At 60.1% G+C, this 25,668-nt stretch overlaps 8 protein-coding genes across 15 annotated transcripts; 6 read left to right on the plus strand and 2 right to left on the minus strand.

Annotated features, from left to right (window-relative positions):
• Positions 1-93: 93 nt before the first annotated feature.
• On the plus strand, positions 94-4,016 carry STX3 (syntaxin 3). Of its 2 annotated transcripts, XM_015863142.3 has the most exons (11): positions 94-712; positions 1,351-1,431; positions 1,506-1,605; positions 1,713-1,787; positions 1,867-1,934; positions 2,472-2,580; positions 2,661-2,734; positions 2,812-2,946; positions 3,274-3,384; positions 3,503-3,601; positions 3,707-4,016. In XM_015863142.3, exons 1-10 carry the CDS (start codon positions 683-685, stop codon positions 3,578-3,580), a joined length of 861 nt encoding a protein of 286 aa, XP_015718628.1. In that variant the 5' UTR covers positions 94-682; the 3' UTR covers positions 3,581-3,601; positions 3,707-4,016. The 2 variants fall into 2 exon arrangements, with proteins under 2 accessions (XP_015718628.1, XP_085404207.1); XM_085548081.1 differs by lacking the exons at positions 2,472-2,580; positions 2,661-2,734; positions 2,812-2,946; ... (1 more) ...; positions 3,503-3,601; positions 3,707-4,016 and adding an exon at positions 1,983-2,194 and having other exon boundaries at positions 557-712.
• A 266-nt stretch (positions 4,017-4,282) lies between these two features.
• MRPL16 (mitochondrial ribosomal protein L16) lies at positions 4,283-5,479 on the minus strand. Its single transcript, XM_015863150.3, has 4 exons — positions 5,398-5,479; positions 5,198-5,263; positions 4,945-5,093; positions 4,283-4,821 (listed from the first exon to the last, which is right to left on the minus strand). The coding sequence occupies exons 1-4, from the start codon at positions 5,438-5,440 to the stop codon at positions 4,336-4,338; spliced, it is 744 nt and encodes a 247-aa protein (XP_015718636.1). The 5' UTR covers positions 5,441-5,479; the 3' UTR covers positions 4,283-4,335.
• Positions 5,480-5,662: 183 nt separating this feature from the next.
• Positions 5,663-8,143, minus strand: CBLIF (cobalamin binding intrinsic factor). The gene is made up of 8 exons (XM_015863139.3): positions 7,993-8,143; positions 7,720-7,893; positions 7,445-7,588; positions 7,220-7,363; positions 6,729-7,139; positions 6,179-6,320; positions 5,988-6,106; positions 5,663-5,790 (listed from the first exon to the last, which is right to left on the minus strand). Exons 1-8 carry the CDS (start codon positions 8,117-8,119, stop codon positions 5,729-5,731), a joined length of 1,323 nt encoding a protein of 440 aa, XP_015718625.1. The 5' UTR covers positions 8,120-8,143; the 3' UTR covers positions 5,663-5,728.
• A 1,037-nt stretch (positions 8,144-9,180) lies between these two features.
• Positions 9,181-11,592, plus strand: LOC146760606 (membrane-spanning 4-domains subfamily A member 12-like). Of its 2 annotated transcripts, none has more exons than XR_014946284.1 (7): positions 9,181-9,354; positions 9,859-9,978; positions 10,100-10,156; positions 10,450-10,581; positions 10,900-11,006; positions 11,090-11,173; positions 11,253-11,592. XR_014946284.1 is itself a non-coding variant. In XM_085548080.1 (7 exons), exons 1-7 carry the CDS (start codon positions 9,265-9,267, stop codon positions 11,271-11,273), a joined length of 618 nt encoding a protein of 205 aa, XP_085404206.1. In that variant the 5' UTR covers positions 9,181-9,264; the 3' UTR covers positions 11,274-11,592. The 2 variants fall into 2 exon arrangements, 1 of the variants encoding a protein (XP_085404206.1); XM_085548080.1 differs by having other exon boundaries at positions 10,893-11,006.
• A 2,027-nt stretch (positions 11,593-13,619) lies between these two features.
• Positions 13,620-15,175, plus strand: LOC107314179 (membrane-spanning 4-domains subfamily A member 15). 2 transcript variants are annotated; one of them, XM_032445123.2, is made up of 7 exons: positions 13,620-13,727; positions 13,833-13,997; positions 14,133-14,255; positions 14,474-14,530; positions 14,620-14,781; positions 14,852-14,971; positions 15,068-15,175. In XM_032445123.2, the coding sequence occupies exons 2-7, from the start codon at positions 13,836-13,838 to the stop codon at positions 15,074-15,076; spliced, it is 633 nt and encodes a 210-aa protein (XP_032301014.1). In that variant the 5' UTR covers positions 13,620-13,727; positions 13,833-13,835; the 3' UTR covers positions 15,077-15,175. The 2 variants fall into 2 exon arrangements, with proteins under 2 accessions (XP_032301014.1, XP_032301015.1); XM_032445124.2 differs by lacking the exon at positions 14,133-14,255.
• Positions 15,176-15,384: 209 nt separating this feature from the next.
• Positions 15,385-17,091, plus strand: CCDC86 (coiled-coil domain containing 86). Its single transcript, XM_015863155.2, has 4 exons — positions 15,385-15,631; positions 15,948-16,077; positions 16,348-16,422; positions 16,791-17,091. The coding sequence occupies exons 1-4, from the start codon at positions 15,408-15,410 to the stop codon at positions 16,908-16,910; spliced, it is 549 nt and encodes a 182-aa protein (XP_015718641.1). The 5' UTR covers positions 15,385-15,407; the 3' UTR covers positions 16,911-17,091.
• A 576-nt stretch (positions 17,092-17,667) lies between these two features.
• Positions 17,668-19,992, plus strand: LOC107314177 (acyl-coenzyme A amino acid N-acyltransferase 2-like). Of its 2 annotated transcripts, none has more exons than XM_015863140.3 (4): positions 17,668-17,819; positions 17,950-18,419; positions 18,679-18,881; positions 19,374-19,992. In XM_015863140.3, the coding sequence occupies exons 1-4, from the start codon at positions 17,791-17,793 to the stop codon at positions 19,959-19,961; spliced, it is 1,290 nt and encodes a 429-aa protein (XP_015718626.1). In that variant the 5' UTR covers positions 17,668-17,790; the 3' UTR covers positions 19,962-19,992. The 2 variants fall into 2 exon arrangements, with proteins under 2 accessions (XP_015718626.1, XP_015718627.1); XM_015863141.3 differs by having other exon boundaries at positions 17,668-17,693.
• Positions 19,993-20,904: 912 nt separating this feature from the next.
• Positions 20,905-25,573, plus strand: ZP1 (zona pellucida glycoprotein 1). 4 transcript variants are annotated; one of them, NM_001323244.1, is given in 12 exon segments: positions 21,194-21,364; positions 21,440-21,561; positions 21,635-22,493; positions 22,566-23,138; positions 23,768-23,911; positions 23,988-24,172; positions 24,254-24,351; positions 24,420-24,547; positions 24,721-24,910; positions 24,983-25,133; positions 25,211-25,295; positions 25,370-25,573. In NM_001323244.1, coding segments are annotated over 12 exon segments (2,805 nt in total). In that variant the 5' UTR covers positions 21,194-21,201; the 3' UTR covers positions 25,477-25,573.
• Positions 25,574-25,668: the final 95 nt, after the last annotated feature.

Below are 25,668 nucleotides of genomic sequence, written 5' to 3' on the forward strand. Positions count from 1 at the left end.
TTTCCCTCCAGTCGTGTCCCCCAGCCTGTGTCCCCCCACGCGGGACCCCTGCCCACGGACACGTCCCCCAGCTCACGTCCCCTAACCGTGGCCGTTCTCCCAAGTTCGAGCCCCCTATACACGGCCACGTCCCCCCAACCTGCATCCCATAGTTCATGTGCTCTACCCACGGCCATGTCCCCCGCTTCATGTCCCCTAACCATGGCCACAGCCCCGGCCCGTGTCCCCTACTGTGAGCCACATCTCCAACCCGTGCCTCCCATCCATGGCCACGTCCCACGGCCCGCGTCCTTCACCCTCAGCCACATCCCCACCTTGTGTCCCCCCGCCCGTTCCCTCCACCCATAGCCGTGTCCCCACTTCGTGTCCCAACACTCCCATCCCTTATCCATGTCCCTGTCCTCCAACCCACATCCCACCACTCACATCCCCTACCCATGGCCGTGTCCCCCTGTCCCTCACCACCCCCTGTCCCCCATCCTGTGCCGGGGCCACCTGTAGGCTGTGGTGACACTGCTGTCACTGGCACCTTTGTCACCCCCCCTCGGGTGCCTGGATCACACGTGGCTGGTGCGGGCAGCCCCGCCTCAGCCTTGCCCTCGTCGAGTGCCCATCAGCGGGGATTAGCGGGGCTGATGTAGGACGGCAGCGGGCGGGCGGCGAGTCCTGGCAGCCCGGCACCATGCGGGACCGGCTGGAGCAGCTCCGGGCGGTGAGGGGTGCAGGGCAGCAATGGGGGTCACCCGTGGGGGTACCCAATGATGGGTGCTGCCCTACGGCTGGAGGGGACCGGGGGTTTGAGCCCTGGGAGGGTTTGGGTTGGCTGCGTCCTCGCTATGGGGCGCAGGAAGGGATGTGGGACACGCGTGGGGCCCCCTGTCCTCCTTTAGGGTTCTTGGGGTGCTCCTCACGCTGCGCTGCCCCGCGGCCTCCGTGCTGCCCGTGGGGGATTTAGCGGGGATTAAGGGAGGCGCTGCCCACCATCGGGGGGGAGCGGGGGATTAGTGTTATTTTTACCCCAGAAATGGGAGGGGTGGGGGTGGCCGGGGCACGACACCGCGGTCATGGCAAGGGGGGATGCGGGGCAGAGGGGAGCTCGCGTGGAGCCGCCGTGGGGTGAAATTGGGGGCCACAAAGCCCCACGATGGAGCGCCCCATCCCTGTCCCCATCCCCGCCCACGGCCCAGCCCCGCAATCCGTTAATTCCCGCTGGCCAGATGCGAGCAGATGGCACCCGGCCGGCCCCCCCCCCCGCCGCACAGGGGCCACCGCGACCCCTCCCTGTCCTCGTCCCACACCCACCGCGTGTCCCCAGGTGTCCCCTGAGCATCCCCTCTCTGCTTCCCTCAGAAGCAGGATGCTGAGGATGACACCGACGAGCTGGAAATCGCCATCGACAACACAGCCTTCATGGATGAGTTCTTTGCCGAGGTGTGGAGCAGGTGGACGTGGGGGACGTGGGGTGGATGGGGTGCACAGGTGACGTGTCCTCACGGCCCCCCCAGATCGAGGAGACGAGGCAGAACATTGACAAGATCTCAGAGAACGTGGAGGAGGCCAAGAAGCTCTACAGCGTCATCCTCTCGGCCCCCATCCCCGAGCAGAGTGAGAGCATGGCTGCGCCCCCCCCCCAGCCCCATCGGGGCTGTACGTCCTCTCCTTGGAGACACACCTGTGATGGCGTCCCCGACTCAGTGCCCCATTCCCTGCAGAGACCAAAGATGAGTTGGAGCAGCTGACGACTGACATCAAGAAGATGGCCAACAGCGTGCGCAACAAGCTGAAGAGTGAGTGGCCACAACCCAGGTCACCAAGATGAGGGGGGGGGGAGGCACACCTGACAGGTGGGGTTCTCACTGCTGGCAGGCATGGAGAGGAACATAGAGCAGGATGAGGCCCGCTCCTCCGCTGACCTGCGCATACGCAAGTCCCAGGTGAGCTGACTGTACCCAGCATCCCTGTCCCAGCATCTCCACCCCCAGCACTCAGTCCTGTCCACCAGGGCTGGGACTTACCATGCTTGGGGTGTCCACCCATCCCCCCAGCCCCAGCACTTGATCCTAACCTGAAGGGCTGGAACACAACGTGCCCAGGTTATCATCATCCCAATGGCTCCATCCCCATCCCCAGTTCTTGGTCCAGTCCCCTGGGAGCTGGAACATGCCATGCCTAGGGTGTCTCCATCCCAATGTCACTGCCCCCATCCCCAGCACTTGACCCTCTCCCCTTGGGCTGGGACACACCATGCCCGAGATATCTGCTTTCCAACATTGCCATCCCAGTGTCTGTGTCATCAGCACTCAGTCATGTATCCTGCGGTCAGGTACATCAGTGAACCCCATTCCCAGCACTTAATCCTGTCCCCCAGAGCTGGACTGCTGGGTGTCCATATCCCAGTGTCTCTCATACACGACTCCAGCTCTTGATTGTAATAGCAGGGGCTGACCCCAGCCCAACATCTCTATCCCCAGCACTCAGTCCTGTCCCGAAAGTTCGTTGATGTGATGACCAAGTACAACGAGGCGCAGGTTGACTTCAGGGAGCGCAGCAAAGGCCGGATCCAGCGGCAGCTGGAGATCAGTGCGTGTCCCCTTCCCCACCTTACGCCCCACTCATTCAGTGGGGTGGGCACAGCCTGTGGCAGCACTGACTCCCCACAGCTGGCAAGAACACGACGGATGAGGAGCTGGAGGAGATGCTGGAGAGCGGGAACCCCGCCATCTTCACCTCAGGGGTGAGCCCCATGGGGCCAGGGTTGGGGGTCTGGAGTTGTCCCATTGACACCTCTTGCCTTGTCCCCCCCCCCTGCAGATCGTGGACTCGCAGATCTCAAAGCAGGCGCTGAGTGAAATCGAGGGGCGGCACAAGGACATCGTGCGGCTGGAGAGCAGCATCAAGGAGCTGCACGACATGTTTGTCGACATCGCCATGTTGGTGGAGAACCAGGCATGGCCGCGGGGCGAGCTGTGAGCCAGCACGGGGAGGGGGAAACACAGGGACTGGGGCAGGGGAAGGGGAGGGGACAAATAGGACAAATAGGGCATGGGATGGCACAGGGACAAGGAGGGTCAGAATGGAGATGGATGGGGACTCACACGTGGGACAGCATGGGAACAAGGAAGGACTCCAGGGGTTGGAACCCGGCCATGGAGCACCATGGAGCTGTGGCACCGAGCCCCCTTGAGTCCCGTCCCCATCCCCTCTGAGCACCCCCAGTGCCCCACGCAATGAGAGGAGTCGTGTGCCCGTTGTCTCTCCTTGTTGCCCCCATAGGGAGCCATGATCGACCGCATAGAGAACAACATGGACCAGTCCGTCGGCTTCGTGGAGCGAGCCGTGGCTGACACCAAAAAGGCCGTCAAGTACCAAAGTGAAGCCAGGAGGGTGAGAGGGACCAACAGGATGCCCTGTTGTTCCGAGTCACCCTCTGCATCTCTGCCTTCTTGTCCCCTGTCCCCCTTCCCCACGCTCACAGCCTCACAGCCCCTTTCTCCCCGTGCAGAAGAAGATCCTGATCATGATTTGCTGCATTATCCTTGTCATCATCTTGGCTTCCAGCATTGGTAGCATCTTCGCCTGACACGGCAGCCACTCCCCACAGGTGATTGCCCATGGGGTGCCCATGGGGTTTGGGCCAGCAGCACTCACTCTGCACTGACAGATGGGGGCAGCAGTGCCAGCCACCCCTGATGCTTCCCGCTTACAGGTGGCCTTTCCCCATCCTGTTCGATGATCCCACCCGTGGCCCTGGGACCCACCTGCCAAGCCCTGAGGACGTCACCCAGAGGTCCCCCCTCACCCGCTGTCCTCACACCAGGGTCCCACAGCTCTTTATTTGCGCCAGCACAGAGCCCAGCCACAGCCAGGGCTCTGCTTTGCCTGGTGGTGAAAGGAGCAGCTCAGCCCTCACTCAGAGCTCGCCTGCAGCCGTTCCTCTTCAGTGCTGCTCTCCAGATGTGCCGACACCCGCACCACGGCCCTCCTCCCCAATAAAGAGATCAATCACTTACACTCCACCCCATGGTGCTGTGTCAGGGAGTAGGATCGCTCACCTCCAGGTCCCATCTCTGCATCTGGGCTCCTCAACCCCCATAAGCACACCCAGAGAAAGGTCATGAAGCCAGTGAGGGGTCTGGAGCACAGATCTTATGGGGAGTGGCCGAAGGAGCTGGGATTGCTCAGTCTGGAGAAGAGGAAGCTGTGGGAAAGTATTATTTGGTGGTAAGCAGATGGATGGACTCAGTGATCTTAGAGGTCTTTTCCAACACCAAAGATTCTCTGATTCCATCCTTTCACAGAAGGCTTTATTGCATTGTCTCCATCCCTGCCTGCGGGCTACACCCTGTGCTGGAGGAAGAACTTCCCCCAGTAGTGCCCCTTCAGCTTCAGGTCGTAGGGGCTGAGGTACCTCCTCATGCCCAGCATGTTGGCGGTGATGACACGCTCGAAGGTCCAGGGGTTCTGGTTGTTGAGCCTCTTCTCCTTCTCCTCCTCCCGCATCTGCTGCAAGCTCTGGCGGCTGACAGCAATTGCAGGGAAGGGCAGTTTGTGGGCCACCTGCACCAGGAACGGCTTCACCTCCTCGAACTCACAGCGACCACCGAGCTCCACCACCAGCCTGCCGCTCTTCACCGCAGTCACGTAGCGATCAATGGGGCCTTTGCCTCCTCCCATGCGGTGTCCGAGGCTCTTCTTTGTCAGTGGCTTGTAGGGGGCCGGCACGCGCCAAATGGCAAACATGTTCTTGGGGTCCATGCAGCGCCCGATGGTCAAACGGATCATCTCCAGGTGCCCCCAGTGCAGGTAACCACCCCCCAGCGCCTGGGGGACAACGGCAAGGGCTGAGGGCTGGGCACTGGAGGTACACCCAGCCCGGTACAACCCACCACGGTCCGGTACAACCCACCACGGTCCGGTACAACCCATCACGGGTCCGGTGCTCACCAGGATGCCGTACTGCCCCTGCGTGAAGTCGGTGGCCACATGTGACGGCCCGCGGATGTCCCGCAGCTGCCGCGGTTCCCGTTTGACCTTGGGCACCGCCGGCACCTTCTCCATGAACTTCAGCTTCGGCCTCTCCGGGATGGTGATACCTGCGGGGCGCGGAACTGGGATCAGCGCGGGGTGGGACGGGGGAGGGTGAAACACGGAACCCTCTCAGGCACCGCCGCCATTAGAGCTGTTTCCCCGCACTCACCGCTGTAGTCGGGGGGAAGCACGAACTTCTTCAGGCCCGCCCGGGGCACGGCGCTGCCCCAGCGACCTACGGGCACAGCGAGCGCTCAGGGCCGGGCCGGGCCGGGGGCGCCTCCCCGGGCACCAACACACAGCTCGCCCCATTCCCCGCCCTACAGACCCCCCCTGCCCTCCCCACAGCCCCCCTTGATCCCCCCCGACCTCCGCAGGCCGCCGCGGGCCGCCCCAGCCGCCACCACCCCATGGCCGGAAGTGCCCTCTGCTGTGAGCCGCCATTGGGTCCGTCTCATCAGACGCCCGGCGGGGAGCACTTCCGGTCCCTCAGCTTCTCCTTCCCCCTCGGCTGATGGAAGGGCAATGTGGGTTCCGGCTGTCCGGGCAGCGCCCTCAGCCCGTGTATAGCAACATGGAACCACGGCACAGCAGAAGGGTTGGAAGGGACCTCGAAAGCACACAAGGAAGGACGTGCTGCAAATGAGTCTTTACTGCCCCGCCGTATCGCCCAGCAGTTACGTTCCTCCTCCTCCTGCCGTCAGTAGGTGCTGAAGACAGCCAGGATGTGCTCCCCGTTGTGCGGCTTGTATGTGCCGACCCCTGCAATGGGGAACGGCTGTGAGGCTGTGCCCCCCATCACAGCCCCCCATCACAGCCCCCCATCACAGCCCCCATCACAGCCCCCCATCACAGCCCCCATCACAGCCCCCATCACAGCCCCCATCACAGCCCCCCATCACAGCCCCCCATCACAGCCCCCATCACAGCTCCCATCACAGCCCCACAGCGTTGCCCACCTTCTTCCAGTGCATCACTGCTGCTAAAGAACTGCCAGAAGGTCCGCTCGGTCTCACTGGCATCCAACCCATGGATGGACACCACCATCGGGCCCCACGATGTTGGCACTGTCTTGAAGCTGTGGGGCAGGTGGGCGGTGGGTTGGAGCCCAGGTGGTGGCACTGAGCTTGATATGGCCCCCAATACTCACCTGAAATTGGGGTCAACCCTCTGTGCCTCCTCCAGCACCACCAGCAGCACGGAGCCAGCAGGGACACTCACCGTGGTGGTGTAGGTGAAGTAGTGTCCAATCAAGTGGTTGATGATGGTGTATTTCACTGTGATTGTGGATACTGATGGGAAAATGGGACGGGAACTGGGAGTTCATTGTCTCAAAGGGGAAATCTTTGTCCAACAAGGAAGTAAGGAGAAATCAGTGATGGCAGATATGCAAAGAACGAGTGGAAATGTGACACTGTGACCACAGGTATGTCAAGTGTGTGCCAATGGCTGCTGTCAACAAAAGGGAAAGGTGATATTTCCTGCAAGGGACCTTTAGTCTCATTAAGGGCTAATGACGGACCAAAACCCACATCCATCAGCCTAAAAACAGAGTATAACACAACAGCAGCCACATCCCCCTAATCTGGACTCTTCTAGCCCCATAAGGTGCATACCCAACTGAAGTTAGAAACCCAATTGAATTAGAAACTATAAGGAGAGTGGGGTGGGGGCTCCTTGGGGCTGGAGGCAGCCAATACCTTTCTCAGCCATCATGCCCTGGCTCAGGATCGGGTCCAGCTGCAGGTTAGTGGTTGTAGATGCTTCATAGCTGCAGTTCAGGCTGGCAGAATCTAGGTAGGTTCTACCCACCAGGGCTGGCAGTGCCTGAGCCACGGCCATGGGCTGCTGCAGGTGGTGTTTGGTGATGGTGGCCACAGGCTGCCTGCAGTCCCATGCCCGCGGGGCATAGAACTTGCCTGCAGCCAGCAGCAGCTGTGTGGCCAGACCTGTGCTGTAGATGTTCCCAATCATGCCATTTCCCTCTGCCTGCTTGTCGAGAAGGGCATTGGACACCTTTGTCAGAGCTGTTTTCAGCAGGTCCCGCACGTCCTGAAGCTTAGTCTGGTTGTAGGCACACACCAGTGCCAGTGCCATCATGGCCTGCTCATCTGCATAGCAACACAGTCACTGCCTCCTTGGCACGGACAGAGCCACGTGGAGCACAGTGTTGGGCTGTGGGGACTCTTACCCACAGAGAGCTCGCCCTGGGAACTCAGCAGCTGCTTGGCCAGGATGACGGCAGCGCTCTGGTAGCCACCAGCACCCACCACACACAGCGCTTGTGCGTCCAGCCCCATGCTGAACAGGGTGCTCTGTGGGATGCCATACTCCTCTGTGAAATACAAGGTTTCCTCAGCCAGCACAGGTCAGAGCAGCATCCCTGAGTCACCATGTGCCACCCTGAGCCCCATACCCCAGTGTGCCACCTCCTGGTCTGTCTTCTCCTGAAGGATGCTGAGCAGGTCAACGCTCTGCCTGTGCACCTTTACATGTCTTGGGTTACAGCAGGAGGAGAGCAGGGCCAGCGTGTACAGGGCCACCTGGCCCGAGGACATGTCTGTGGGGATAGAGAGTGGCTGGTGCACACAGGAGCTGGGACCCCAACCTACTGTCCCCAGACTATAGGGCAGCCAGCCCAGGGCACCGATGCCACAGTGTTTTGGGATGCCCCCTGAGGCACCCTTCTACCTTTTGCTTGCTTCACTGCCGTCTCCTTGATCTGCTCCAACAAGTACTGCCGGGCCTTGCTGCTGTCCCCAGCCAGGTTGAGGGCCAGCAGCACACTGGGGTTGGGCAGCTCGCTGTCTATAGTTGAGAGCTGCAGTATCCCCAGCATGCGGGCACGCTCCTCCGTGTTGATGGCTGTGGCGAGAGGGAGCAGGCTGGGATGTGCTGGGCACCCCGTGTGTCCCCTGCTGGGTTTGGACCCATTCTCCTCCCCGACATCCCCATGTTACTCACTGCAGTCCTGGTGGACCGTGTCTTCTGCCCCACAGCCTTCAGCTGCCAGAAGCACCGCAATGCTGAGAGCCACGCTGAGCATCCTCAGAGCCTCAGTGCCAGCAGTGCCCCTCTGATACCACATCATCTCTGCTTCCTCCAGCAGTGCTGCACTGACCTTCTGTGCCTGGGGGCTTATCTGTGTGCCTGGCCCTTGCACCCAGGGGTGGTGCTCGCTGACCAATGGGGTTGTGGTGCAGCCGGATCGGGAGTGGCCATCTACCTTGGCACTGGGACCAGCGGAACAAGTCTGGGACAATACAAATAAGTCTGGTGCCTGGCACTGGTCTCCCCAGGCTGTGCTCACACATCACCCCTCTGCTCGCAGAGCAGCCCTGAGATGTCCTTCTCTGCATTGTGCTGATCCAGCCAGCTGCGTGATGGCACCTGCTGGGGGGAAAAGGGTGCCCATGGTGTGATGCTGGTAAAAGGGCAGAGCTCTGTGCCCATGGGAGTGTTTGCCTTTGGGAGCACCTTGGGAAAAAGTGCCTGGTACTTGCAGCTGTGTTGCTGGGTCGGGGTGTTAATGGGGAGAGCTCTGTGGGGATGAATTGGTGGGATATCCCCCCAGGTTATGGGGGTGGATATCCCCCAGGTTGGAAGGTACAGAGGGGCAGCAGCACCGCTGTCCTCCCACCTCCCTTCCCAAGGAGCAGGGCTGCTGACCAGGGAGCTTTCTCAAATCGAGGGGTGGCAACGCTGGCACCCATTTGTCTTCCTTTCTCTCCATACAGAAGTGCCCTCCCTTGCCCTAGCAGCCCCTTCAGCTGCATAGACCTATAGGGGAGGGGGGGGGGCGGGAGGGGACTCTTTTCTCCGCAGCCTACCCCGCAGGGAGGAGATGTTCCTGTGCCTAATGGCTTTGATGGAGCTTTCTTCCAGGAACTCACTTTAAGCTGCTGTAAACAGAACAAAGAGACAGAGAGGGGTTGTTGGTTTTCGCTTTTTCTTTTTTGCTTTATTTTTTCTGGGGGGAAAGGAGGGGGAGGAGGGGGGATTCTGAGCTCTCAGTGCCCGCTCCCCCCTGCCCCGTTGTCCCTCATTTTCTCCAGCAGCTCGCACACCTCGGGCTCTCACGACGGTCACGCGTGGTTACCCCCTGACATCACGGCGGAGGCTCCAATCGCTGGAGTGGGGGCGGCCCCCGGTGCTCGGGACCGGGAGCGAGCGGAGCAAGGAGGGGGGGAAGATGTAGATGGAGCCGGGGGGGGCTCCGGTGGCGGCTCTGTCTCCATGCAGGGGATGGGGACGCTGCGGCTGGGGAGCCGTGCCGTCATGTACACGGCCGAGACCCTGCCCAAGGGCAAGAACCGAGTGATGGGGGTGAGTTGGGAGTGGGGGGGGTGGGAGGGGGGAGGAAGGGGGTTCCCATCCCTATGGCTCCCCTACATTCCTGTTACAACTCCTCGTACCCCTGCTGTACCTCTCCTAAATGCCCTCACCCTTAGCATCCCTGAAAGGTTTCCCATCCCCTTGGCTGCTCCCAGACTTTAGTGTCGCTGGGGGGGCACAAAAACCTTCCTCCCTCTCCCTCCCTGTGCATCACGGTGAAGGAAGCTCCCTTGGGGCTGGGGGAACAAAGGGGTTAACCCTTGACATGGGGGGGCTGGGGGCACTGAAGGGTTAACCCTCGGCTTGAAGGTGGGGATGCACAGGGGCTGCGTGCCTCTCCCAGCATAGCACACAGCAGAGATTTGTCCCCCACGCATGGATTCCATAGATATGGGAACCCCTTCGTAAACTACAGGGTTGGAGCCCTGGGGTTTTAGCCCCTAAAGCTCAGGGGCTGCCCAGGAGGGACCCAACCCTGATGTACCATCCGCTCAGACTATCCAGATCATGACTGGCTTCATGCACATTGGCTTCGGTATCGTCCTGACCACGATCACCAACGTCTACTCCTCCATCTTCATCACCGGCGAGATCCCCTTTCTGGGTGGTGTGTCTGTGCGTAGCATGGGGCTGGGGGCTGCCTGCCAGCTTCCCCCGCTTCCTCTGGAGATGGGGGGTGTTCTTTGTGGCTCTGGGGACATGGGACTGAACGTCCCCCTCCCCTCTCCTGGTGCAGTTCATCATCTCAGGCTGCCTGTCCATTGGGGCAGAGAAGAATCCCACAGAGTGTGCGGTGAGTGTCTGTCTCCCCATCCCTCCCATCCTCCCCCCCCCCCCCCGCCTCAAATCTATAGTGGGAGATGGGGAGCAGCACACGCACGGGTGAAACCCGCTGGGGCAAAGCTGCGTCCCCGTTTGAAGCTGGTACCGAGGTTATTTCTGTTGATGAGCAATGGGAGGAGGGGAATTAACAAAGCTGGATGCAGCCCTTTTGCTGTGTCAGCAGCAGTGCTGAGGGACGGCCCTGAGCTGTTACCCACAGCTGTGGGGTCTAAAGGGCCTGGAAAAGCTTCTCCGTGCCTGCAGGTGAAGGGCAGCCAGGCCATGAACATCATCAGTGCCATCTTTGCGCTCCTGGGCATCGTTGCTTTCATCATTGACCTCAACTTCAACGGGCTGTACCGCTCCAGCGAGGACTACTACAACTACCTCGTCCTGGTAGGTGGGGGTGTAGCTCTGTTCAGCCTTTTGGACTGTGCCTTGGAACACTTCCCTAGTCCTATTGGAGTCTTGGCTCTATTGGGGCTCCTGTCACCCCATGGGCATGGTGCCATCACCTGACCTATATTGGGCTGGTGCTGTGGGAGGTGACTCATGCCCCACACGTGCCTGGTTCTGCCTGAGCTTTGGGAAAGCAGAGAGGTAAAGGACAAAGAGCTCCCAGGGCTGGTGGGAGACGGGGAAAATCCTCAGTGCATGGGGGATGTCAAGCACCGGGCACTGCTGATGGAACCTTCCCCACTCTGGAGCTCGCAGGAAATGGTATCTCCATTGTGCTGCTCATCTTCACCATCCTGGAGTTCTGCATTGCTGTCGCCACTGCCAACTTCTGGTGCCGGGCAACACGCCTCAGCCCCAACGAGGTAGATGGGGAGCAGCAGGCAGAGCACGGGGTCCTCATTGCCTTGGCCAGGGATAAGCACGGGATGCTATTTTTCCCCTCCAGGCCATGCTGATCGTGCCCAGCACCACCAGGGTGGACCTGGCCGTGGTGCAAGCAGAGCTGCCGCAGCCACCCAGCTACTCAGAGGTGAGGGGGCTCTGGGAGGGCTGCATCGAACCCCCAGCTCTTTGTGCAGCAGCCATCTCTGAACACTTCTCTTTCACAGCTGGCAGCTCCTGAAGTATAGCTGGGCAGAAAGGATGTCCCCGAAGCCACCTGCAGCCCCAGGGCATCGGCACCTCCTCTCGCTGCATCGCAGGCTGGGGCCATGCTTGTAGCCCCTAAACATAGTCCCCTGTCCCCCTGCCCCCCTTCCCTTTCCTGACCCCCATACCCCACCAGCTCTCACCTCCTGGCTGCTCTGGGGAGGCTCTGGGGGTGGTCCTGCCCCATTACCCCAGCCAGGTGCTGGGCGCCAATGCAGCAGCTGGACTCATTCCGTTGTCAGCTCAGCCCCTGCTGGCTTCATTTTCTCTTCAAAATAAAATAATAAAATGCTGTGGCCAGATCTTGCTCTACTCCTTTGGGGGGGGGGGGGGGGGAGGTGTTTGCTTGTGGAGGTTACAGCTCCTTATAGATTTCAATTCTCTATCCTCTGCTGTGGGGGCTTGCGCTAAGGAGAGACTGTGGAGATGAGCCCCAGCAGAGGAGGATTTATTGGAGAGTATTTTGCACCTTCCTCCGGGAGGAGTTTTGGGTCAAGTTCCGTGTTTTCTCGCTCATTTCACCACCCCCCTCCCAGCGCTTACACCATTCAGCCAAAACCTCATGGATTATTCACTCGCTCTCAGTTATTTCTGGGCTCGGTGCTGAAAAAATAATGAGCCGGTTTGGGAGGAGAAGCCCTGGAGGTGGGGGGAGTGCAGGGGGAGAGGATCACACTGCATGCCCTGCACTCACAGCACAGCAAGCTCTAACTCCCCAGGGCTCCCCTGTGCACACCCAGCTTTGTGCTGGTGTTTTGGCCACCCCACCCTGTGCCCAGCACCCTTGCGGGGTCCAGACAAACCCCACCAAGAGCTGGGGACCTGCACCCATTCCTGGGTGAAAGCAGAGCAGGAGGCAGCTGGGATGGGCTTTAGGAGCAGCACATCCCATTGCTGAGCAATGGGTGCAGAGATTAAATACAGCTCTTCCTTTTTTACCCCTTTTGCTGAAGGCTGCCCCAGAAAACGCAACTTCCTCTTTAAGTAATCGGTGCTCTGGAGAAAAAGCTGAATTCTGTCTTTCGCTATTTTTATGGGGATATAAAGTTTTTTTTCACAGGAAGCAGAAACTTGCTGTGAAAAGCATTTACCCACTGTGACTTGTTTTCCTTGGAAAAAGCAGGGATTTGGATTGGAAAGAGCCTGCAGCACGCAGGGTTGTGCTGCTTCCCGGCATCTGCTCAGCCAGACGCCTGTGAGCTTCACCTCCTCTGGCATCAGCTTCTAAACTATATTCTAACATCCTACCTTGGGCTCCCGCCATCCCCAGCTGGGCCTGGCTTTATTTAGAAAGAGAAGAATTGCTTTCTCCACGAATCCTTCTTTCAGAAATGGGTTTTAAGGCACCTCAGTGAGCCCCCGCTGCTGGGATGAGAGCGAACCAGGAGCAAAGCTGAGGAACAGAACTCTTCCACCTCCTGAGACGTAACCCAGCCTGCTGTGGGGAACTGCTCCTTCTCCAGACCCCAGGTGTCTCCCCCAGCAGTGTACTGCCATGGGGACACCTTCCAGGCTCATTTCCTCACAGAAGCCACTCTCCATCCTGTACGCTGATCCGCAGTCATCACCCCTTCAGAAACATGCCTAGCAGAAAACAATGCACTGTGGGGATGTGTGACAAAGCAGCCTTGTCCCAAGCCCTCTGTGAACCACAGCAGAGAGTGGAGAAGTTGCATGGACATGGGGATGCCAAGAGGTAGCCCCCACGGGCTCACAGAGCAGGTGTCCCAGCTCTACAGCCAAAGCAAAGCAAGAGGCACTTCCAAAAGCTGCCTGCCCCTGTCACAGGGGACACTCATTTCCTGGGGCAGGATCCCAACCATCCTGGCTGTTCTTCCATGTGGCTGTTTTCTGGCAGAGCCGGATCATGGTGTCCTGAGGAGGGAGGAAGGGGACCCCCGGGTGCCCTTTGGGAGTTCTCGCCATGTGCTGTGGCTCCGTTCCCAGTCTGAGCTCTCATTTCCTATCGTAAATGACTGCATCCCCCTTCCTTTCAATGGGGGAGCAAGCCCCCCAGTTTGTGACCGTGGGTGCACTGTCATCAGCAGGGACAGGCGCATGGAGACAGGGTAGCTGGGAAGGAGAGATAGCCCTGAAAAACACCAACAGGTAGCAAACGAGGTTCCTGAGCACTGACAGGTCTTAGGCCACGTGACATATCACTCCCATTGTCCTTTATGGGGAGCACCAGCCAGAGCAATGGTCTCTTCCTCTGATCACTGAAGCCCACTTCAGGCAATCAGGGCGGATTCATTTGTGGGTTTTGCAGCTCTTCCCTCTATTGGCAAAGCTGCCTCATTGAGCAAGAGGGGCCTGACAGGACTTCCGCAAACAGACTTCCTCTGCGGACCAAAGGGCAGCGGCACCGCAGCCCCCGTACTCCACCTAAACTTCCCAGGGGACCAAGAGCTGCAGCATAAGCCAGGATAAGTGAGGTAAAGGGCACAGGATGGGACATGGGGTGCAGGACGGGATCTGGGACGTCCCCATCGGGGACACGGACCAAGCGCAGGCCCACCCCCATCCCTGGGCCTCTGCAGGTAATGGCAACCACAGTGACAGAATCTGGCGGCGTGCGGATCATCACAGAGGTCATCCCAGCCACAGACCCACGGGCAGCCCAGCTGGCCTCCAGCTCTGTCCGGCCCACTGTGTCTTCCTTCCAAATCAGCGGCTTCAGGAGAGCACAGCCCAAAGTGCTGGGGGTGAGTCTGTGGCACGGTAGGGCACATCCCCTTGGCACTGTACTGCTGATGCTGGGATCAGGGTGGGACACATGTAATGGCAATGCCGATCCTTGCCAGCACACGGGGGATCCCTTCTCTCCTGTCCTTTCCCAGACCATTCACATCGTCACTGGCATCATCCACTTGTGCTTCGGTGTCATCCTGACCTGTGCAGAGCACAACAGTGTCCTTTCCATTCCTGTGGCCAGCGGAGTCTTCTTCTGGCTCGGGGTCCTGGTACGCAAGGGCACGCTTGGGCTTCAACCCCTTACTGCCCAGAGATATGGGGCTGGATCCCCTTGTCATGAGGGGCTCCATGTGCACCTCATATCCACTATTCTTTCTGTGGTTGGAGAGTTGGTGAGGGCAGACCTGAACACTGGAGGGGCTCTGGGATGGGTGATGGGAGGCTGTGCCCAGCTGCTGCCTCTCTTCCTCCTGTGTTTTCCGAGCAGCTCCTGGTTTCAGGCTCTCTCCTGGTGGAAAGCGAGAAAAGAGAGAACATCCTGCTGGTAAGGGCTTTGTGTCGCTGCTGCACACAGCAGGCTGGATGGGAGACGCATCCCCGTAGGGGTGACCCTTCTTGATGTGAACCACGCAGGTGAAGGTGTGTTGCGTGGCCAACGCCGCTGTCATCCTCAGCACGCTGGTGGCCATGCTCATACACATGGTGGCCATCACCCACAGCATTCCTGGCTGCAGCAGCAGTGCCAGCATGCCGCTCCTGGTGAGGCAGGAATGGTGCTCCAGCGCTGAGACCAAGGTATTGCCCATGGCTGGGGGGCAGCGGGCACCGTGGGGCAGCAGGATGCTAACTGCCTTCATGCCACCAGGCCCTGAGCAACGGCTTCGACTCCATCCTCGTCCTCTTCGGCCTTCTGGAGTTCTGCACGGCCGTGGCAGCCCTGACCTTTGGCTGCACCGCCATCAAGCAATACAGCTACACACGCATGGTAAGAGGCTCTGCTCCATGGTCTCCTCACCAGCCCCTGAGCCGTCCTCACCAGGCCCTGATGGCAGCCCTATGGGACCTTCTTCTCCCTGTGCAGGTGCTGTAGAGAAGACAATGCCATCCCTGCTGCTCCCCAGAGCCGGATGGTGCCCATCCCCACGCACTCCTAAATACAAATATCCCAATAAACGGCCTCTTCCCCAGACATGGCTTCGCGTTTCTCTGCGGCTCGGGCAGCACGTCGCCTCCAATATGGCGACAGGCTCCAATATGGCGACCGCCACCCGGCCCCGCGGCGCTGCCCGTCACCAACATGGCGGCCCCTACCTGCTCTGATGGGGTACTACCCGTCACCAACATGGCGGCTATAAGTCCGAACAGAGCATGCGCGCAGTGATGTCATCTTTCTGCGCCGCGAGAAAGGCGCCTCGTGGAGGATGGAGGGCTGCAGTACAGCGGCCGCTCCGGGCCCTGAGGGGCCCAACGCGGGGAGCTCGGCCCCCGATCCGGTCCAGACCTCAAATGCGGGTCCGGTGTCTGAAGTCCCCCGAGCTCCAGCCCGTCGCAAGGCCGCCAAGAAGCGGAAAGAGGCGGCGGTGGCGGCCATCCCCCGGGGCAGGCCCAAATCGGGGCGGGTGTGGAAGGACCCGGGTAGGAAGAGGTGGGGACGAGGAGAGGCCGCGGGGCTGTGAGGGGCTCTGGGTGAAGGGGAGGGCCGGGGGGTGCGGGGTTATATAGGGAGGCACGGGGCTGCGGTGGGGGAGCGACCCGGGAGGGCTTAGGGTGGGTCCTGAGCGATGTGGGGGCTTTGGGGTCCCTGAATTGGGGGGCAGAGGAGGCGGAGCTGTGGCAGGGCTTGTAGACATCCCGGCTCTGGGAAGTGTTGGGGTGGATGGGTGTCAGTCTGCCTCTCCCCATTGCACGTTGGGTGGGTGTTGGTCTGCCTCTCCCCATTGCAGCTCCACCTTCCCACCCAGGTTCTCACTCATGGTGAAAGATAAACCTCTTCGCACTTCGTGGGAGCGGAAGCTGAAGGAGCGGCAGGAGAAGAAGCTGGTGCAGGACCTGGTGCAGCACCTGCAGGAGGCAAAGCAGAGGGAGAGAGAGGTAGCAGGGTGCTGCGTTTGGGAGCCGGGCCAGCTCTGTGCCCTAATAGTCACTTTCTACAAGTTGCTATTTTGGGATAAATTCAAAACTCAAGCCTCGTGGAGGGTGGGGAAGGAAAGTGGTGATGGCTCAACTCTGTGTGCTGGATTTCTGCATGCGTGGGCATTGCTATTGCCCTGCAGCTCCTTGTCTGGCCCCTCTGCTCCCAGGAGCCTGGGTTTAAGGCTGGAGGGTGGGAGCTGCAGGTATGTTTTGGTGCTGCTTCCACAGGAGAAGAAGCGGCGGCGGGAGGAGAACCTCAGAAGGCGTCTGGAGAATGAGCGGAAGGCAGAGATTGTTCAAGTGGTGAGTCTAGAACTGAATGCTGGGCTCTGGTTTGATTTGGCTCCTGCTCCAGTACCTCCCCCTACTTACCTGGCTTTAGAGGGGCTGGGGAAGGACAGTTGCAGCTCCACGTGAAATCACTCCAGGAGTAACCCATGTGGTGACAGAGCAAGGGATATGGGGCACCAGCATTGCTCCAAGCATGTGAGGCTTTGGTAGGGCTTCTCTACCTTGGAGAGACCTGGGGCTGGTGGGATAAAGGGGGATGATTGTCTCCTGTTCCTTCCCTCCCATTCAAGAGCTGGGGGAGCTGGGAGGCTTTCCTGGGAGTTCTAGGATAAAATGCTGCCTTTCCACCTACCTGAAAGCTGCCTCTTTCTGTTCCCCAGATCCGCAACCCAATGAAGCTCAAGAGGGCAAAGAAGAAGCAGCTGCGCAGGGTGGAGAAGCGGGACACGCTGGGTATGCTCCAGAAGGCACCCATAAAGTGCAAAGCAGCTACAGAGTGAGGCTGGAGTTCTGCAGGTCCTGCTGCTCTCTGGGGCCTCAGCTCTGAATGGACAGCAGGATGGAAAAGGATCCAGCTGCTGCCTGCCCTGTCTTGTGAAACCAGGTCGTTGTCAGTGCCTGGAGCTGGACTGAGAACTACCCAAATCTATATTTTCTTTATTAAAAGCAAAGAGGAATTGCTCTGGCCTCGCCTTCAGGGAGGCTTCTGTACCTCTGGGCTCACAGAGCACCGTGGCCCCCTGCCCCTGGGGCTCCATTTCCTCTGGGGGAGGCCTTGTGCCTGAGATTGAGTGCTGGGGTGGGGGAACCTCCACTGTGTTGCAGAGCAAGTGAGCACACAGCAGCCTCCAGCCTCCCATCCTGGGCTGGAGGATAGCAGGGAGGTGGGAGGAAGGGAAAGGCTTGGAGCTGGAAGCCCACACACACCTCTTCAAATCTGTGGTCAGATTTCTTGCCATATGAATGCCCATTTCTGCCTTTTTCCTGCTGGCTGTGTTTCCCTGTGCTAAGCTGCACCCGGGGCAGAGGGAAGCATAGGGAGTTAACAACTGGATGCGGCATTTATGGGCCCTCCAGTGGGGCAGGCGGAGCTCCCCGCTGCTGCATCACCACCCCCAGCAGGGGAAGGGCTGAACAACCTGCCATGGGGCGTGGCAGAACTGCAGGTCATCAGCCTCATGGCTGCGTTCCTGCCGCTTCCTGGGTTAATGATTGCTGCGGTGGTGAGGTGCTGCCCGTCCCTAGTGCACAGCGGTTGACTTGGCCTTTGCCTCTGCTGCAGGGTAAGAGGGGCTTTGGTCCTCTCCACGTGGCTTTGGGGCACGCAGGAGGTTTTCTAGTGTGGTATGTGGGTGTACACCTCCATGCAGGACTCTGGGAATGGACTCATGGAGCTCTCTGGGAAAGGGGTGAGCATGGGGCAGTGGGTCTAGAGTGTACTGTAGTGGGAGAGGAGGTGGTGGTGAGTGGGGGGGGGACTACTGGGGCCGGATCCTGGAGCAGCACACCGACATGATGCTGCTGTGCTGCTGTCCCCAGGTGCACCATGGTGCAGGTGACGGTGACACCAAGCTCCTCGCTTGCTGACCAGATGGTGCAGGTGGTGGTATCCGGGCTGGCTCCCTCGCAGCTGGTGACTCTGCGTGCCTGGCTGACGGATGAGCACGGCGAGCGCTTCCAAGCGCGTGCATTCTACCGCTCTGATGAGGAGGGCACGGTGGATGCTGGGCGGCACGCTGCCCTGGGTGGTAACTACACCGGTGTCTGGCCCATGGGGCTCTTCTGGTTCCTGCAGCCAGACAGCCTCTTCAAGCGCTTGGTGAAGCGCGACGTGATGGGCAGCCCCTTCCTCGTCCACCTGGAGGTGTTTGATGGCCTCCGCCTAGTGTCGGGGCAGCAGGACAATCCCCTGGCCGCCTGCACCGCCGAGCGGTGGTATGTGGGCCCTGGTGTGCAGCGGGTGCCCATCCGCGAGGGGAGGGTGCGGGGGGCCCTGCTGCTGCCTCCAGGTGAGTGTTGGGTGCAGAAGAAGCCCCAAAGGGTCTATGGGTCGCTGCCCTACTGGCTTGGAACTGGAGGTGGGATTGGGGGGTTCCTCCATGGGAAGACCCCAAGGCTGGGTTTGGACTGTGGGATGGTGGCCATGGGGCTGCTGGCACCCCCTTGGTGATGGGTCTTCCAGGGGGTCCTCCAGAGCCAGGTTTGGGCTGTGGGATGGTAATGGGTTGGTAGCATCCTTCATGGTGTTGGGTTCCTTGCTACCTGCAGGCCCGGGGCCCTTCCCAGCAGTGATCGACCTGTTTGGAGGTGCAGGTGGTCTCATTGAGTTCCGGGCTGGGCTGCTGGCCAGCCGAGGCTTTGCAGTGCTGGCTTTGGCTTTCTTTGCCTATGAGGATCTCCCCAAAGGCCTAACCCAGCTTGACCTGGACTATTTTGAGGAGGCTGCCGAGCTGCTCCTGCAGCACCCCAAGGTGAGTGCAGTGGTGTGGTGGGCAGCCCCAGAAAACGAACACAGTGATGAATGAGGGTGTCTGAAAGGTTGGGATCATCCTGGGCCTGTCCAGGAGGATCATCCTGGATCTGTCCATACATGGAGGTTGGGGTGAGGTGTCCTGGTGTCTGGGAATGTCGTTGTGTCTGGGGACACACACGGATCATAGCATTACAGAACATCCCCAGTTGGAAGTGACCCACTAAGGGTTGCTGAATCCAATTCCTGGCTCCATGCAGAACACCCAAGAACTACACCCTATGTCTGAGAGCAGTGTCCCCATGGCCAGGGCCATCCTGAGCCTGGGGACATCCTGCTGACCAGGGATGTCTTGATGACCAGAGGCAATACTGTAGTGCACAGAGAGGTCCTGCTGGCTGAGATGCCTCCTTGTGAGCAGTGCTTCCCCAGTGATCATGGCTGCCCCAGTACCATCCTATCAGTGCCAACCCCCTCTTCTTTCCCCCTGCAGGTGCGAGGCCCAGGGCTGGGTGTCATTGGTGTGTCCAAAGGGGCTGAGGTGGCTCTGGCCATGGCCTCCTTCCTCCCACAAGTGGTGGCCACAGTGTGGATCAACGGCACCAGCTTCCTGTACGGCAACCCGCTGCTCTACAAGGGCCTCCGCATCCCTTCCATCCCCTACCAGACCGAGCGCATGCTCTTTACTGAGCTGGGCGCCATGGACAACTCAGCCATCTTCACTGACCCGCGCAGCCCAGCCTGCAGTGCTTCGGCCATCCCAGTGGAGAAGATCCAAGGCAAGGTCCTCTTTGTGGTGGGTGAAGCCGATCGCAGCTTCAACAGCAAACTCTTTGCCCAGCTGGCCATGGAACGCCTGCCGCAGGATGCCTACCGCCTGCTGTCCTACCCCGGGGCTGGACACCTCATCGAGCCCCCTGGCTCACCCCTCTGCAGCATCTCCAGCCTGCGTGGCAGCCCTTTGCCCGTGGTGTGGGGCGGAGAGCCCGAGCCCCACGCCAGGGCGCAGCAGCAATCATGGCAGGAGATCGTGCAGTTCTTGGAGCTGCAGTTGAGCCCCGCGCTTGCCATCAAGCTGTGAGCTGCTCAATAAAGGCAATGGTCACACCTTAGGGCACGGTGGGAGTTAATGAGTCTTGGTGGAGACTAATGAGGCCCTTTGACCCGGGTGTGAGCGTGCTGGGCAAGGAGCAGCAGCAGCCACGTTTCCTGTACCCAGCCCTAGAGGGGGATTTGACACTTGGGAATTGCTCTCCAAGTAAAGGGAAAACTGAGCTCAAGTCTAGTTAAGCCATGTTCTCTTCCTGCTGAGCTGAGTGTCTCTATGTGGTCCTGGTTCAGAAATCATCCTTTCTCCTCCCATGAAAAGGGAATGTTCACCCTTTGTCTGCCTGGCTCCAATGGTTTGATGGCTGAGCTCCAGGGCTCCTTGGGTCTGTGTAGGCCTGGAGCTGGCTGTGACCCCAAAACAGGCACCGGGGCTGGGGTGAGAGAACTTAAGCTTCACTAAAGGCAGGACCCATAAGAGAAACCAGGGCTGGATGGCGGGGGGGGGTGGGGGGTGACGGGGAAAGGGAGTGCACAGGGAAAACAAATGAAATGCTGCTGTCAGCAGCAACCTGAGGGGAGCAAGGTCCTTCTGAGCCCCATGAAGCACTCCCCACACCTCCAGCCCAGCCACAATTCACCTCTAGGTTTTCCTGCCCCCTCCACTTGGTGTCGGTGGGCACCCCAGCACTCTGGCACCGAGCACCTTGGAGTACTGCTGCCATTGGCACCAGAGCAGTGTGAGGTGACAAGTGAGCCAAGGGGTGGCTGAAGACCCCTGTGCCCTGCTGGGAGCAGCAGTCTCAATTCCCCATTTGCAGGAGCGTTTCCCTGAGCCCATGACAGCTGTGGGGCACCGTGATCTCTAAATGACTTTCGGTTCCCCTGCAGCACCACGAGCGGGGCAGAGCGACCTGGGTCTGTGTGTGGGGGCACCCCAGGCCAAGAGAGTGCTGGGACAGGGCTTGGGGCAGCCCAGCCTGGAGGAAGATGTCCCTGTTGTAGGGCTGCTCTATGGGACCCCTTAGCACACTCCCGTGGCCAACAGGGAGGCAGACGCCGTACACCATGGAGCTGTGGGGTCTTATGCCGGCACGGTGCTGCTTCAGCCCCATTTCTTGGTCCAGCACCAGATCTCAATTCCCCATTTGGAGGACACTGGGCACTTCAAACAGCTTTCGCTTCCCCCCATCACTTTGCTGATGCCTTGGTCATCTGATTGCTGCCCAGGTATAAATGGAGGAGCCCCACGGGAAGCTCTGTTAAGCACCAAGATGGGTTGGAGCTGCTCCCTGCTGCTGCCTTTGCTGCTACTGCTGCCTGTAGGGCTGCCCTCTGGCTCAGCACTGCTGCGGTACCGTTATGACTGCGGGGACTTTGGCATGCAGCTGCTGGCCTTCCCCATGCGTGGCCGCACGGTGCGCTTCAAGGTCCTGGGTAAGTGATGTGCATCCAATGGCAGGATGAGAGGGGTGAGATGGGGTCAGCCTCACTGCCCCCGTGTCCTCGCAGATGAGTTTGGCACCCGCTTCGAAGTGGCCAACTGCTCCATCTGCCTGCACTGGCTCAGCACTGGGGAGGACGGCGGGCTCATCTTCTCAGCTGGCTACGAGGGCTGCCATGTGTTGGTGAAGGTGAGGCCGTGCTCGTTTGTGGGAGACCCAGAGGGGTGGAACAGGGTTACATCTCCTGCTCCCCCTGCCATAGGACAGCCACTATGTGCTGCGGGTTCAGCTGGAGGAGATGCTTCTCAGTGGGGTGATGGCTGCCTCCTACGAGGTGAACATGACGTGCCCACGGCCGGCTGGCTACGAGATCCTCAGGAATGAGAAAGTGCATGGCCACCACCAGCCTGACCGGGGCGATGCTGCCCTGCCAAGTCATGGTGCTGATGTCCTCATCCCCCAGCCACCATCCGGCTCCCTGCAGCACATAGCCCATTCCTCCCTGGCCATCCCCCATCCCCAGCTGCCCCTCAGACCCCCCATAGAGCAGAGTCATCCTGTGGCACACACTCAGCCCATCCTGGGGCACCAGGAACTGCAGGGCCAGCCTCATCCTGGCATGGGGCACCCAAGACCCCAGCCCCAAAACCAACCTGGGATGACCCACGCTAGTGGTCAAACCCATATGGGTCTCCTTCGTCCAGGTCTTCAGTCCCAAAACCAGCCTGAGATGGTGCATGCTGGGGGTCAAATACAAGCAGGGGTCCTTCGGCCAGGTCTTCAGTCCCAAAATCAGCACAGACTGCTGAATGCCGGTAGCCAAACCCAACTGGGTGTCCTTCGCCCTGGTCTTCAGACCCCAAATCAGCATGGATTAGCACACCCAGGGAGTCAAACCCAACCAGGTGTCCTCCGCCCAGGTCTTCAGACCCAAAACCAGCATGGATTAGTGCTTCCAGGGAGTCAAACCCAACCAGGTGTCCTCCGCCCAGGTCTTCAGACCCAAAACCAGCATGGATTAGTGCTTCCAGGGAGTCAAACCCAACCAGGTGTCCTCCGCCCAGGTCTTCAGACCCAAAACCAGCATGGATTAGTGCTTCCAGGGAGTCAAACCCAACCAGGTGTCCTTCGTCCAGGTCTTCAGTCCCAAAGCCAGCATGGGTTAGTGCACCCAGGGAGTGAAATCCAACCAGGTGTCCTTCGTCCAGGTCTTCAGTCCTCAAACCAGCATGGATTAGTGCGTCCAGGGAGTGAAATCCAACCAGGTGTCCTTCGCCCAGGTCTTCAGTCTCAAAGCCAGCATGGATTGGTGCATCCAGGAGTTCAAACCCAACTGGGAGTCCTTCGCCCAGGTCTTCAGCTCCAGAACCAGCCTGGGCTGGTGCACGCCAGCAGTCAAACCCAAGCAGGTCTTTTTCACTCAGGTCTCCAGCACCCAAACCAGCCAAGCTTAGTGCAGCCTGGGCTGCAGCCCAGCTTGATGCACACCAGTACTCATACACAAGCAGGGTTTTTCCGTCCGGGCCTCCAACCCCAAGGCCAGCTGGGTTTGCTTCTCCCCAGCCTCCAGTCCCACTCCCAGGGCAGCCTCACTCGCCCCAGCCTCCAGAGCCAAGCAGGGCTGCTGCAATCCAGCCAGCCCCGACCAGGGCTGCTGCGCCCAGGTCTGCCACCACGACCAGGGCTGGTGAGCCCAGGGTTGCAGTCCCAGGCCCAGGCTGGGCTGCTGCATCCCACAGCTCTCTTCTACCCCTCGCCGGGGGCAGGTAAGTGAATGGGATAGGATGGGATGGGATGGGATGGGATGGGATGGGATGGGATGGGATGGGATGGGATAGGATGGGGGTGTACCTGTGCATGGAGACTTGAGGGGTGCTGGGAGTGGGCGGAGGGCATCCGAGGAAGGTGGGCACCAAGGATGCTTGGGATGGACTACAGATTTTTGGGCAGGGGGATGCTCAGGAGGGGTATAGGGATGCTTTGTTAAGCTGCAGGTGCATGAGCAGGAGAATGCTGTGGTCAGATAGGAAAATGCTTGGGCAGAAGGGTGAGCAGGAGTATGTTTGGGTTGAGTAGGTGGATAGTCACAGTGGGCTACGGGATGCTTGGAGAGGGCAGGATGGTTTGGGTAGTCAGGGGAGTGCTTGGGGAGGGGAACACTATGGGTTAGTGAAATGCTTGAGCAGGTGAGTGAGCAGGGGGTGCTTGGTGTGGGCAGAGGGACACTTAGGGCTGGAAGGGAGACGATCAGGGAAGAGGCTGCTGTGGGTTGACAGGGATGCTCGGGCAGAAGGGTGGGCAGGGAGATGCTGGAGGTGGGCAGGAGGTTGTTGAGGTTGAGCAGGGGGGGGCACTTACTGTGGGCACGTGTGCTGCTGAGTGCTCCCCGCTCCAGGTGAGCCGCTGACACGGGAGCAGTGCCAGGTAGCAGCGGGGAGGCTGTCCTGCGTGTCCCCGCCGGGCCGTGATGCCTGCCTGCAGGCAGGATGCTGCTTTGATGATACAGACCGCACGACGCCCTGCTATTACGGCAACACAGGTAGGGCTCGGCAGCGGGTGCCCCATTGCTCCCCGTGGCCAACTGCAGCATGTAACTGCACCTCTGTGTGCTGCAGCCACCGTGCAGTGCCTACCCGAGGGCCACTTCGTGCTGGTGGTGCCGCGGGGGCTGTCGGCGCAGCCCTACAACCTGGACAGCGTTCGCCTGGCCAGCACCCAGCCTGGCTGCCAGCCCACCCAGACCACCGACGCCTTTGTGCTCTTCCACTTTCCCGTCACACAGTGTGGCACCACTGTGCAGGTGGGGGTAAAGCCCTCAGTGACCCCCCCACACCCGACAGCAGAGTGAGAGCCTGACCGCCACGTGCCCACCTCCCCGCAGGTGATGGAGGACAGGCTAGTCTACGAGAACCAGCTCATCTCCACCATCGATGTCCAGCCGGGGCCCCGTGGCTCTGTCACCCGTGACAGTGTCTACATGTAAGGGGGTGACGGGTGAGGGCTGTGGGGACACTCACAGTGCTGCTCACCCCATTGTCTCCCCGCAGTCTCCATGCCCGCTGCATCTACAACGCCACTGAGCTGCTGCCGCTCAGCCTGGAGGTGGCCGTGCCCCCCACTGCTGCCCCTCTGGCACAGCCGGGGCCGCTCCAGCTGCAGTTGCGCATCGCCACCGGTGAGCCCATCCCGGTTCTCCATCCCCTGCCCTCCATCCCCATCCCTGTGTCCCCCCCCACGATTACTTCCATCTCTACGTCCCCCATTCCGCTATCCTCCATCCTTGTGTTCCCCACCCCCTCGTACCTTCCACTCCCCTGTGCCCTGCTCAGCCTCAACCCCCCCTCACAGATGAGAGCTACAGCTCCTACCACCCTGATGCTGACTACCCGCTGGTGAAGGTGCTGCGGGACCCCATCTACGTGGAGGTGCGGCTGCTGCAGAAGACTGACCCCAATCTGGTGCTGGTGCTGCACCAGTGCTGGGCGGCCCCCAGCACCAGCCCGGCAGCCGAGCCCCAGTGGCCCATCCTGGTGGACGGGTGAGCAGGTGGGGAGGGGGGTGGCTGGCAGGGCTCGCTTAGGCTGACACAGGGTCTTTGGTCACCCCTCAGCTGCCCCTTTGCTGGGGACAACTACAGGACACAGCTGGTACCAGTGGGACCTGCCACACTGCAGATGCCCTTCCCCAGCCACTACCAGCGCTTTGCCATCTCCACCTTTGCCTTTGTGGACAGCCCTGCCACAGTGGTGCTGGAGGGAGAGGTGAGGCAGGGGGGTGTCCTCCTGCTCAGTGGGACCCCACCATGATGCCAGGTGTGATGTGGCACCTTGTCCCACAGGTGTACATCCAGTGCAGTGCCTCAGTGTGCCACCTGGCACAGCCCGAGCCCTGCCGGCCCTCCTGCCAAGTGGCTGTGCCTTCCCGTAAGTGGGGCTGTGGTTGGGGGCCCCATCTGCCCTTGCCTTTCTCAAACCGACCCCTGTGTCCCCCTCCCCAGGGGCCCGACGGGCTGCAAGGGACAGGAAGACAGCAGATATCTTGGGCACAGTCACCTCTGGGGGACACATCGTCTTGCCCAAACGTCCTACAGCAAGGAGACACTGAGCACTGCTGCCTCCTTGCTCCTCCTCCTGGACAGGAGAGAATCCCAACACTGGTCACAGTGGAGGCAAGTGGGAACAATAAATCAGCAACTGGCAAAGACTAGCAGTGTCATCTGTGGGATGGGAGCAATGCGGGCTGGAGGTGGGGAGGAAGGGATGAGCCCCAGCAGACCTGGGTCTGTCCTAGCCCCCA

The sequence above is a fragment of the Coturnix japonica genome, chromosome 5 (assembly GCF_054131305.1).
Source record: "Coturnix japonica strain WE chromosome 5, WE-NBRP24, whole genome shotgun sequence".
NCBI lineage: Eukaryota > Metazoa > Chordata > Aves > Galliformes > Phasianidae > Coturnix > Coturnix japonica.

Excerpts from the sequence above, each read along its gene's own strand:
- STX3 (XM_015863142.3), top strand. The coding sequence starts at position 683 with ATGCGGGACCGGCTGGAGCAGCTCCGGGCG. Across the intron at positions 2,581-2,660 it reads CCAGCGGCAGCTGGAGATCA|CTGGCAAGAACACGACGGAT; the intron begins GTGCGTGTCCCC and ends GACTCCCCACAG. Across the intron at positions 2,947-3,273 it reads CCATGTTGGTGGAGAACCAG|GGAGCCATGATCGACCGCAT; the intron begins GCATGGCCGCGG and ends TTGCCCCCATAG.
- LOC107314177 (XM_015863140.3), top strand. The coding sequence starts at position 17,791 with ATGGACTCATGGAGCTCTCTGGGAAAGGG. Across the intron at positions 17,820-17,949 it reads TGGAGCTCTCTGGGAAAGGG|GTGCACCATGGTGCAGGTGA; the intron begins GTGAGCATGGGG and ends TGCTGTCCCCAG. Across the intron at positions 18,420-18,678 it reads GGCCCTGCTGCTGCCTCCAG|GCCCGGGGCCCTTCCCAGCA; the intron begins GTGAGTGTTGGG and ends TGCTACCTGCAG.
- LOC146760606 (XM_085548080.1), top strand. The coding sequence starts at position 9,265 with ATGCAGGGGATGGGGACGCTGCGGCTGGGGAGCCGTGCCGTCATGTAC. Across the intron at positions 10,157-10,449 it reads AGAATCCCACAGAGTGTGCG|GTGAAGGGCAGCCAGGCCAT; the intron begins GTGAGTGTCTGT and ends CCGTGCCTGCAG. Across the intron at positions 11,174-11,252 it reads AGCCACCCAGCTACTCAGAG|CTGGCAGCTCCTGAAGTATA; the intron begins GTGAGGGGGCTC and ends TCTCTTTCACAG.
- CCDC86 (XM_015863155.2), top strand. The coding sequence starts at position 15,408 with ATGGAGGGCTGCAGTACAGCGGCCGCTCCGGGCCCTGAGGGGCCCAAC. Across the intron at positions 15,632-15,947 it reads AAGGACCCGGGTAGGAAGAG|GTTCTCACTCATGGTGAAAG; the intron begins GTGGGGACGAGG and ends CTTCCCACCCAG. Across the intron at positions 16,423-16,790 it reads AGGCAGAGATTGTTCAAGTG|ATCCGCAACCCAATGAAGCT; the intron begins GTGAGTCTAGAA and ends TCTGTTCCCCAG.
- MRPL16 (XM_015863150.3), bottom strand. The coding sequence starts at position 5,440 with ATGGGGTGGTGGCGGCTGGGGCGGCCCGCGGCGGCCTGCGGAG. Across the intron at positions 5,264-5,397 it reads GCCCGCGGCGGCCTGCGGAG|GTCGCTGGGGCAGCGCCGTG; the intron begins GTCGGGGGGGAT and ends CTGTGCCCGTAG. Across the intron at positions 5,094-5,197 it reads GCTTCCCCCCGACTACAGCG|GTATCACCATCCCGGAGAGG; the intron begins GTGAGTGCGGGG and ends CGCGCCCCGCAG.
- LOC107314179 (XM_032445123.2), top strand. The coding sequence starts at position 13,836 with ATGGCAACCACAGTGACAGAATCTGGCGGCGTGCGGATCATCACAGAG. Across the intron at positions 14,256-14,473 it reads TCTTCTGGCTCGGGGTCCTG|CTCCTGGTTTCAGGCTCTCT; the intron begins GTACGCAAGGGC and ends TTTTCCGAGCAG. Across the intron at positions 14,531-14,619 it reads AAAGAGAGAACATCCTGCTG|GTGAAGGTGTGTTGCGTGGC; the intron begins GTAAGGGCTTTG and ends TGAACCACGCAG.
- ZP1 (XM_085547761.1), top strand. The coding sequence starts at position 21,130 with ATGCCTTGGTCATCTGATTGCTGCCCAGGTATAAATGGAGGAGCCCCA. Across the intron at positions 21,365-21,439 it reads GGTGCGCTTCAAGGTCCTGG|ATGAGTTTGGCACCCGCTTC; the intron begins GTAAGTGATGTG and ends GTGTCCTCGCAG. Across the intron at positions 24,352-24,419 it reads ACCCGTGACAGTGTCTACAT|TCTCCATGCCCGCTGCATCT; the intron begins GTAAGGGGGTGA and ends GTCTCCCCGCAG.
- CBLIF (XM_015863139.3), bottom strand. The coding sequence starts at position 8,119 with ATGATGTGGTATCAGAGGGGCACTGCTGGCACTGAGGCTCTGAGGATG. Across the intron at positions 7,894-7,992 it reads CACGGTCCACCAGGACTGCA|CCATCAACACGGAGGAGCGT; the intron begins GTGAGTAACATG and ends CTCTCGCCACAG. Across the intron at positions 6,321-6,728 it reads GGGCATGATGGCTGAGAAAG|TATCCACAATCACAGTGAAA; the intron begins GTATTGGCTGCC and ends TTTTCCCATCAG.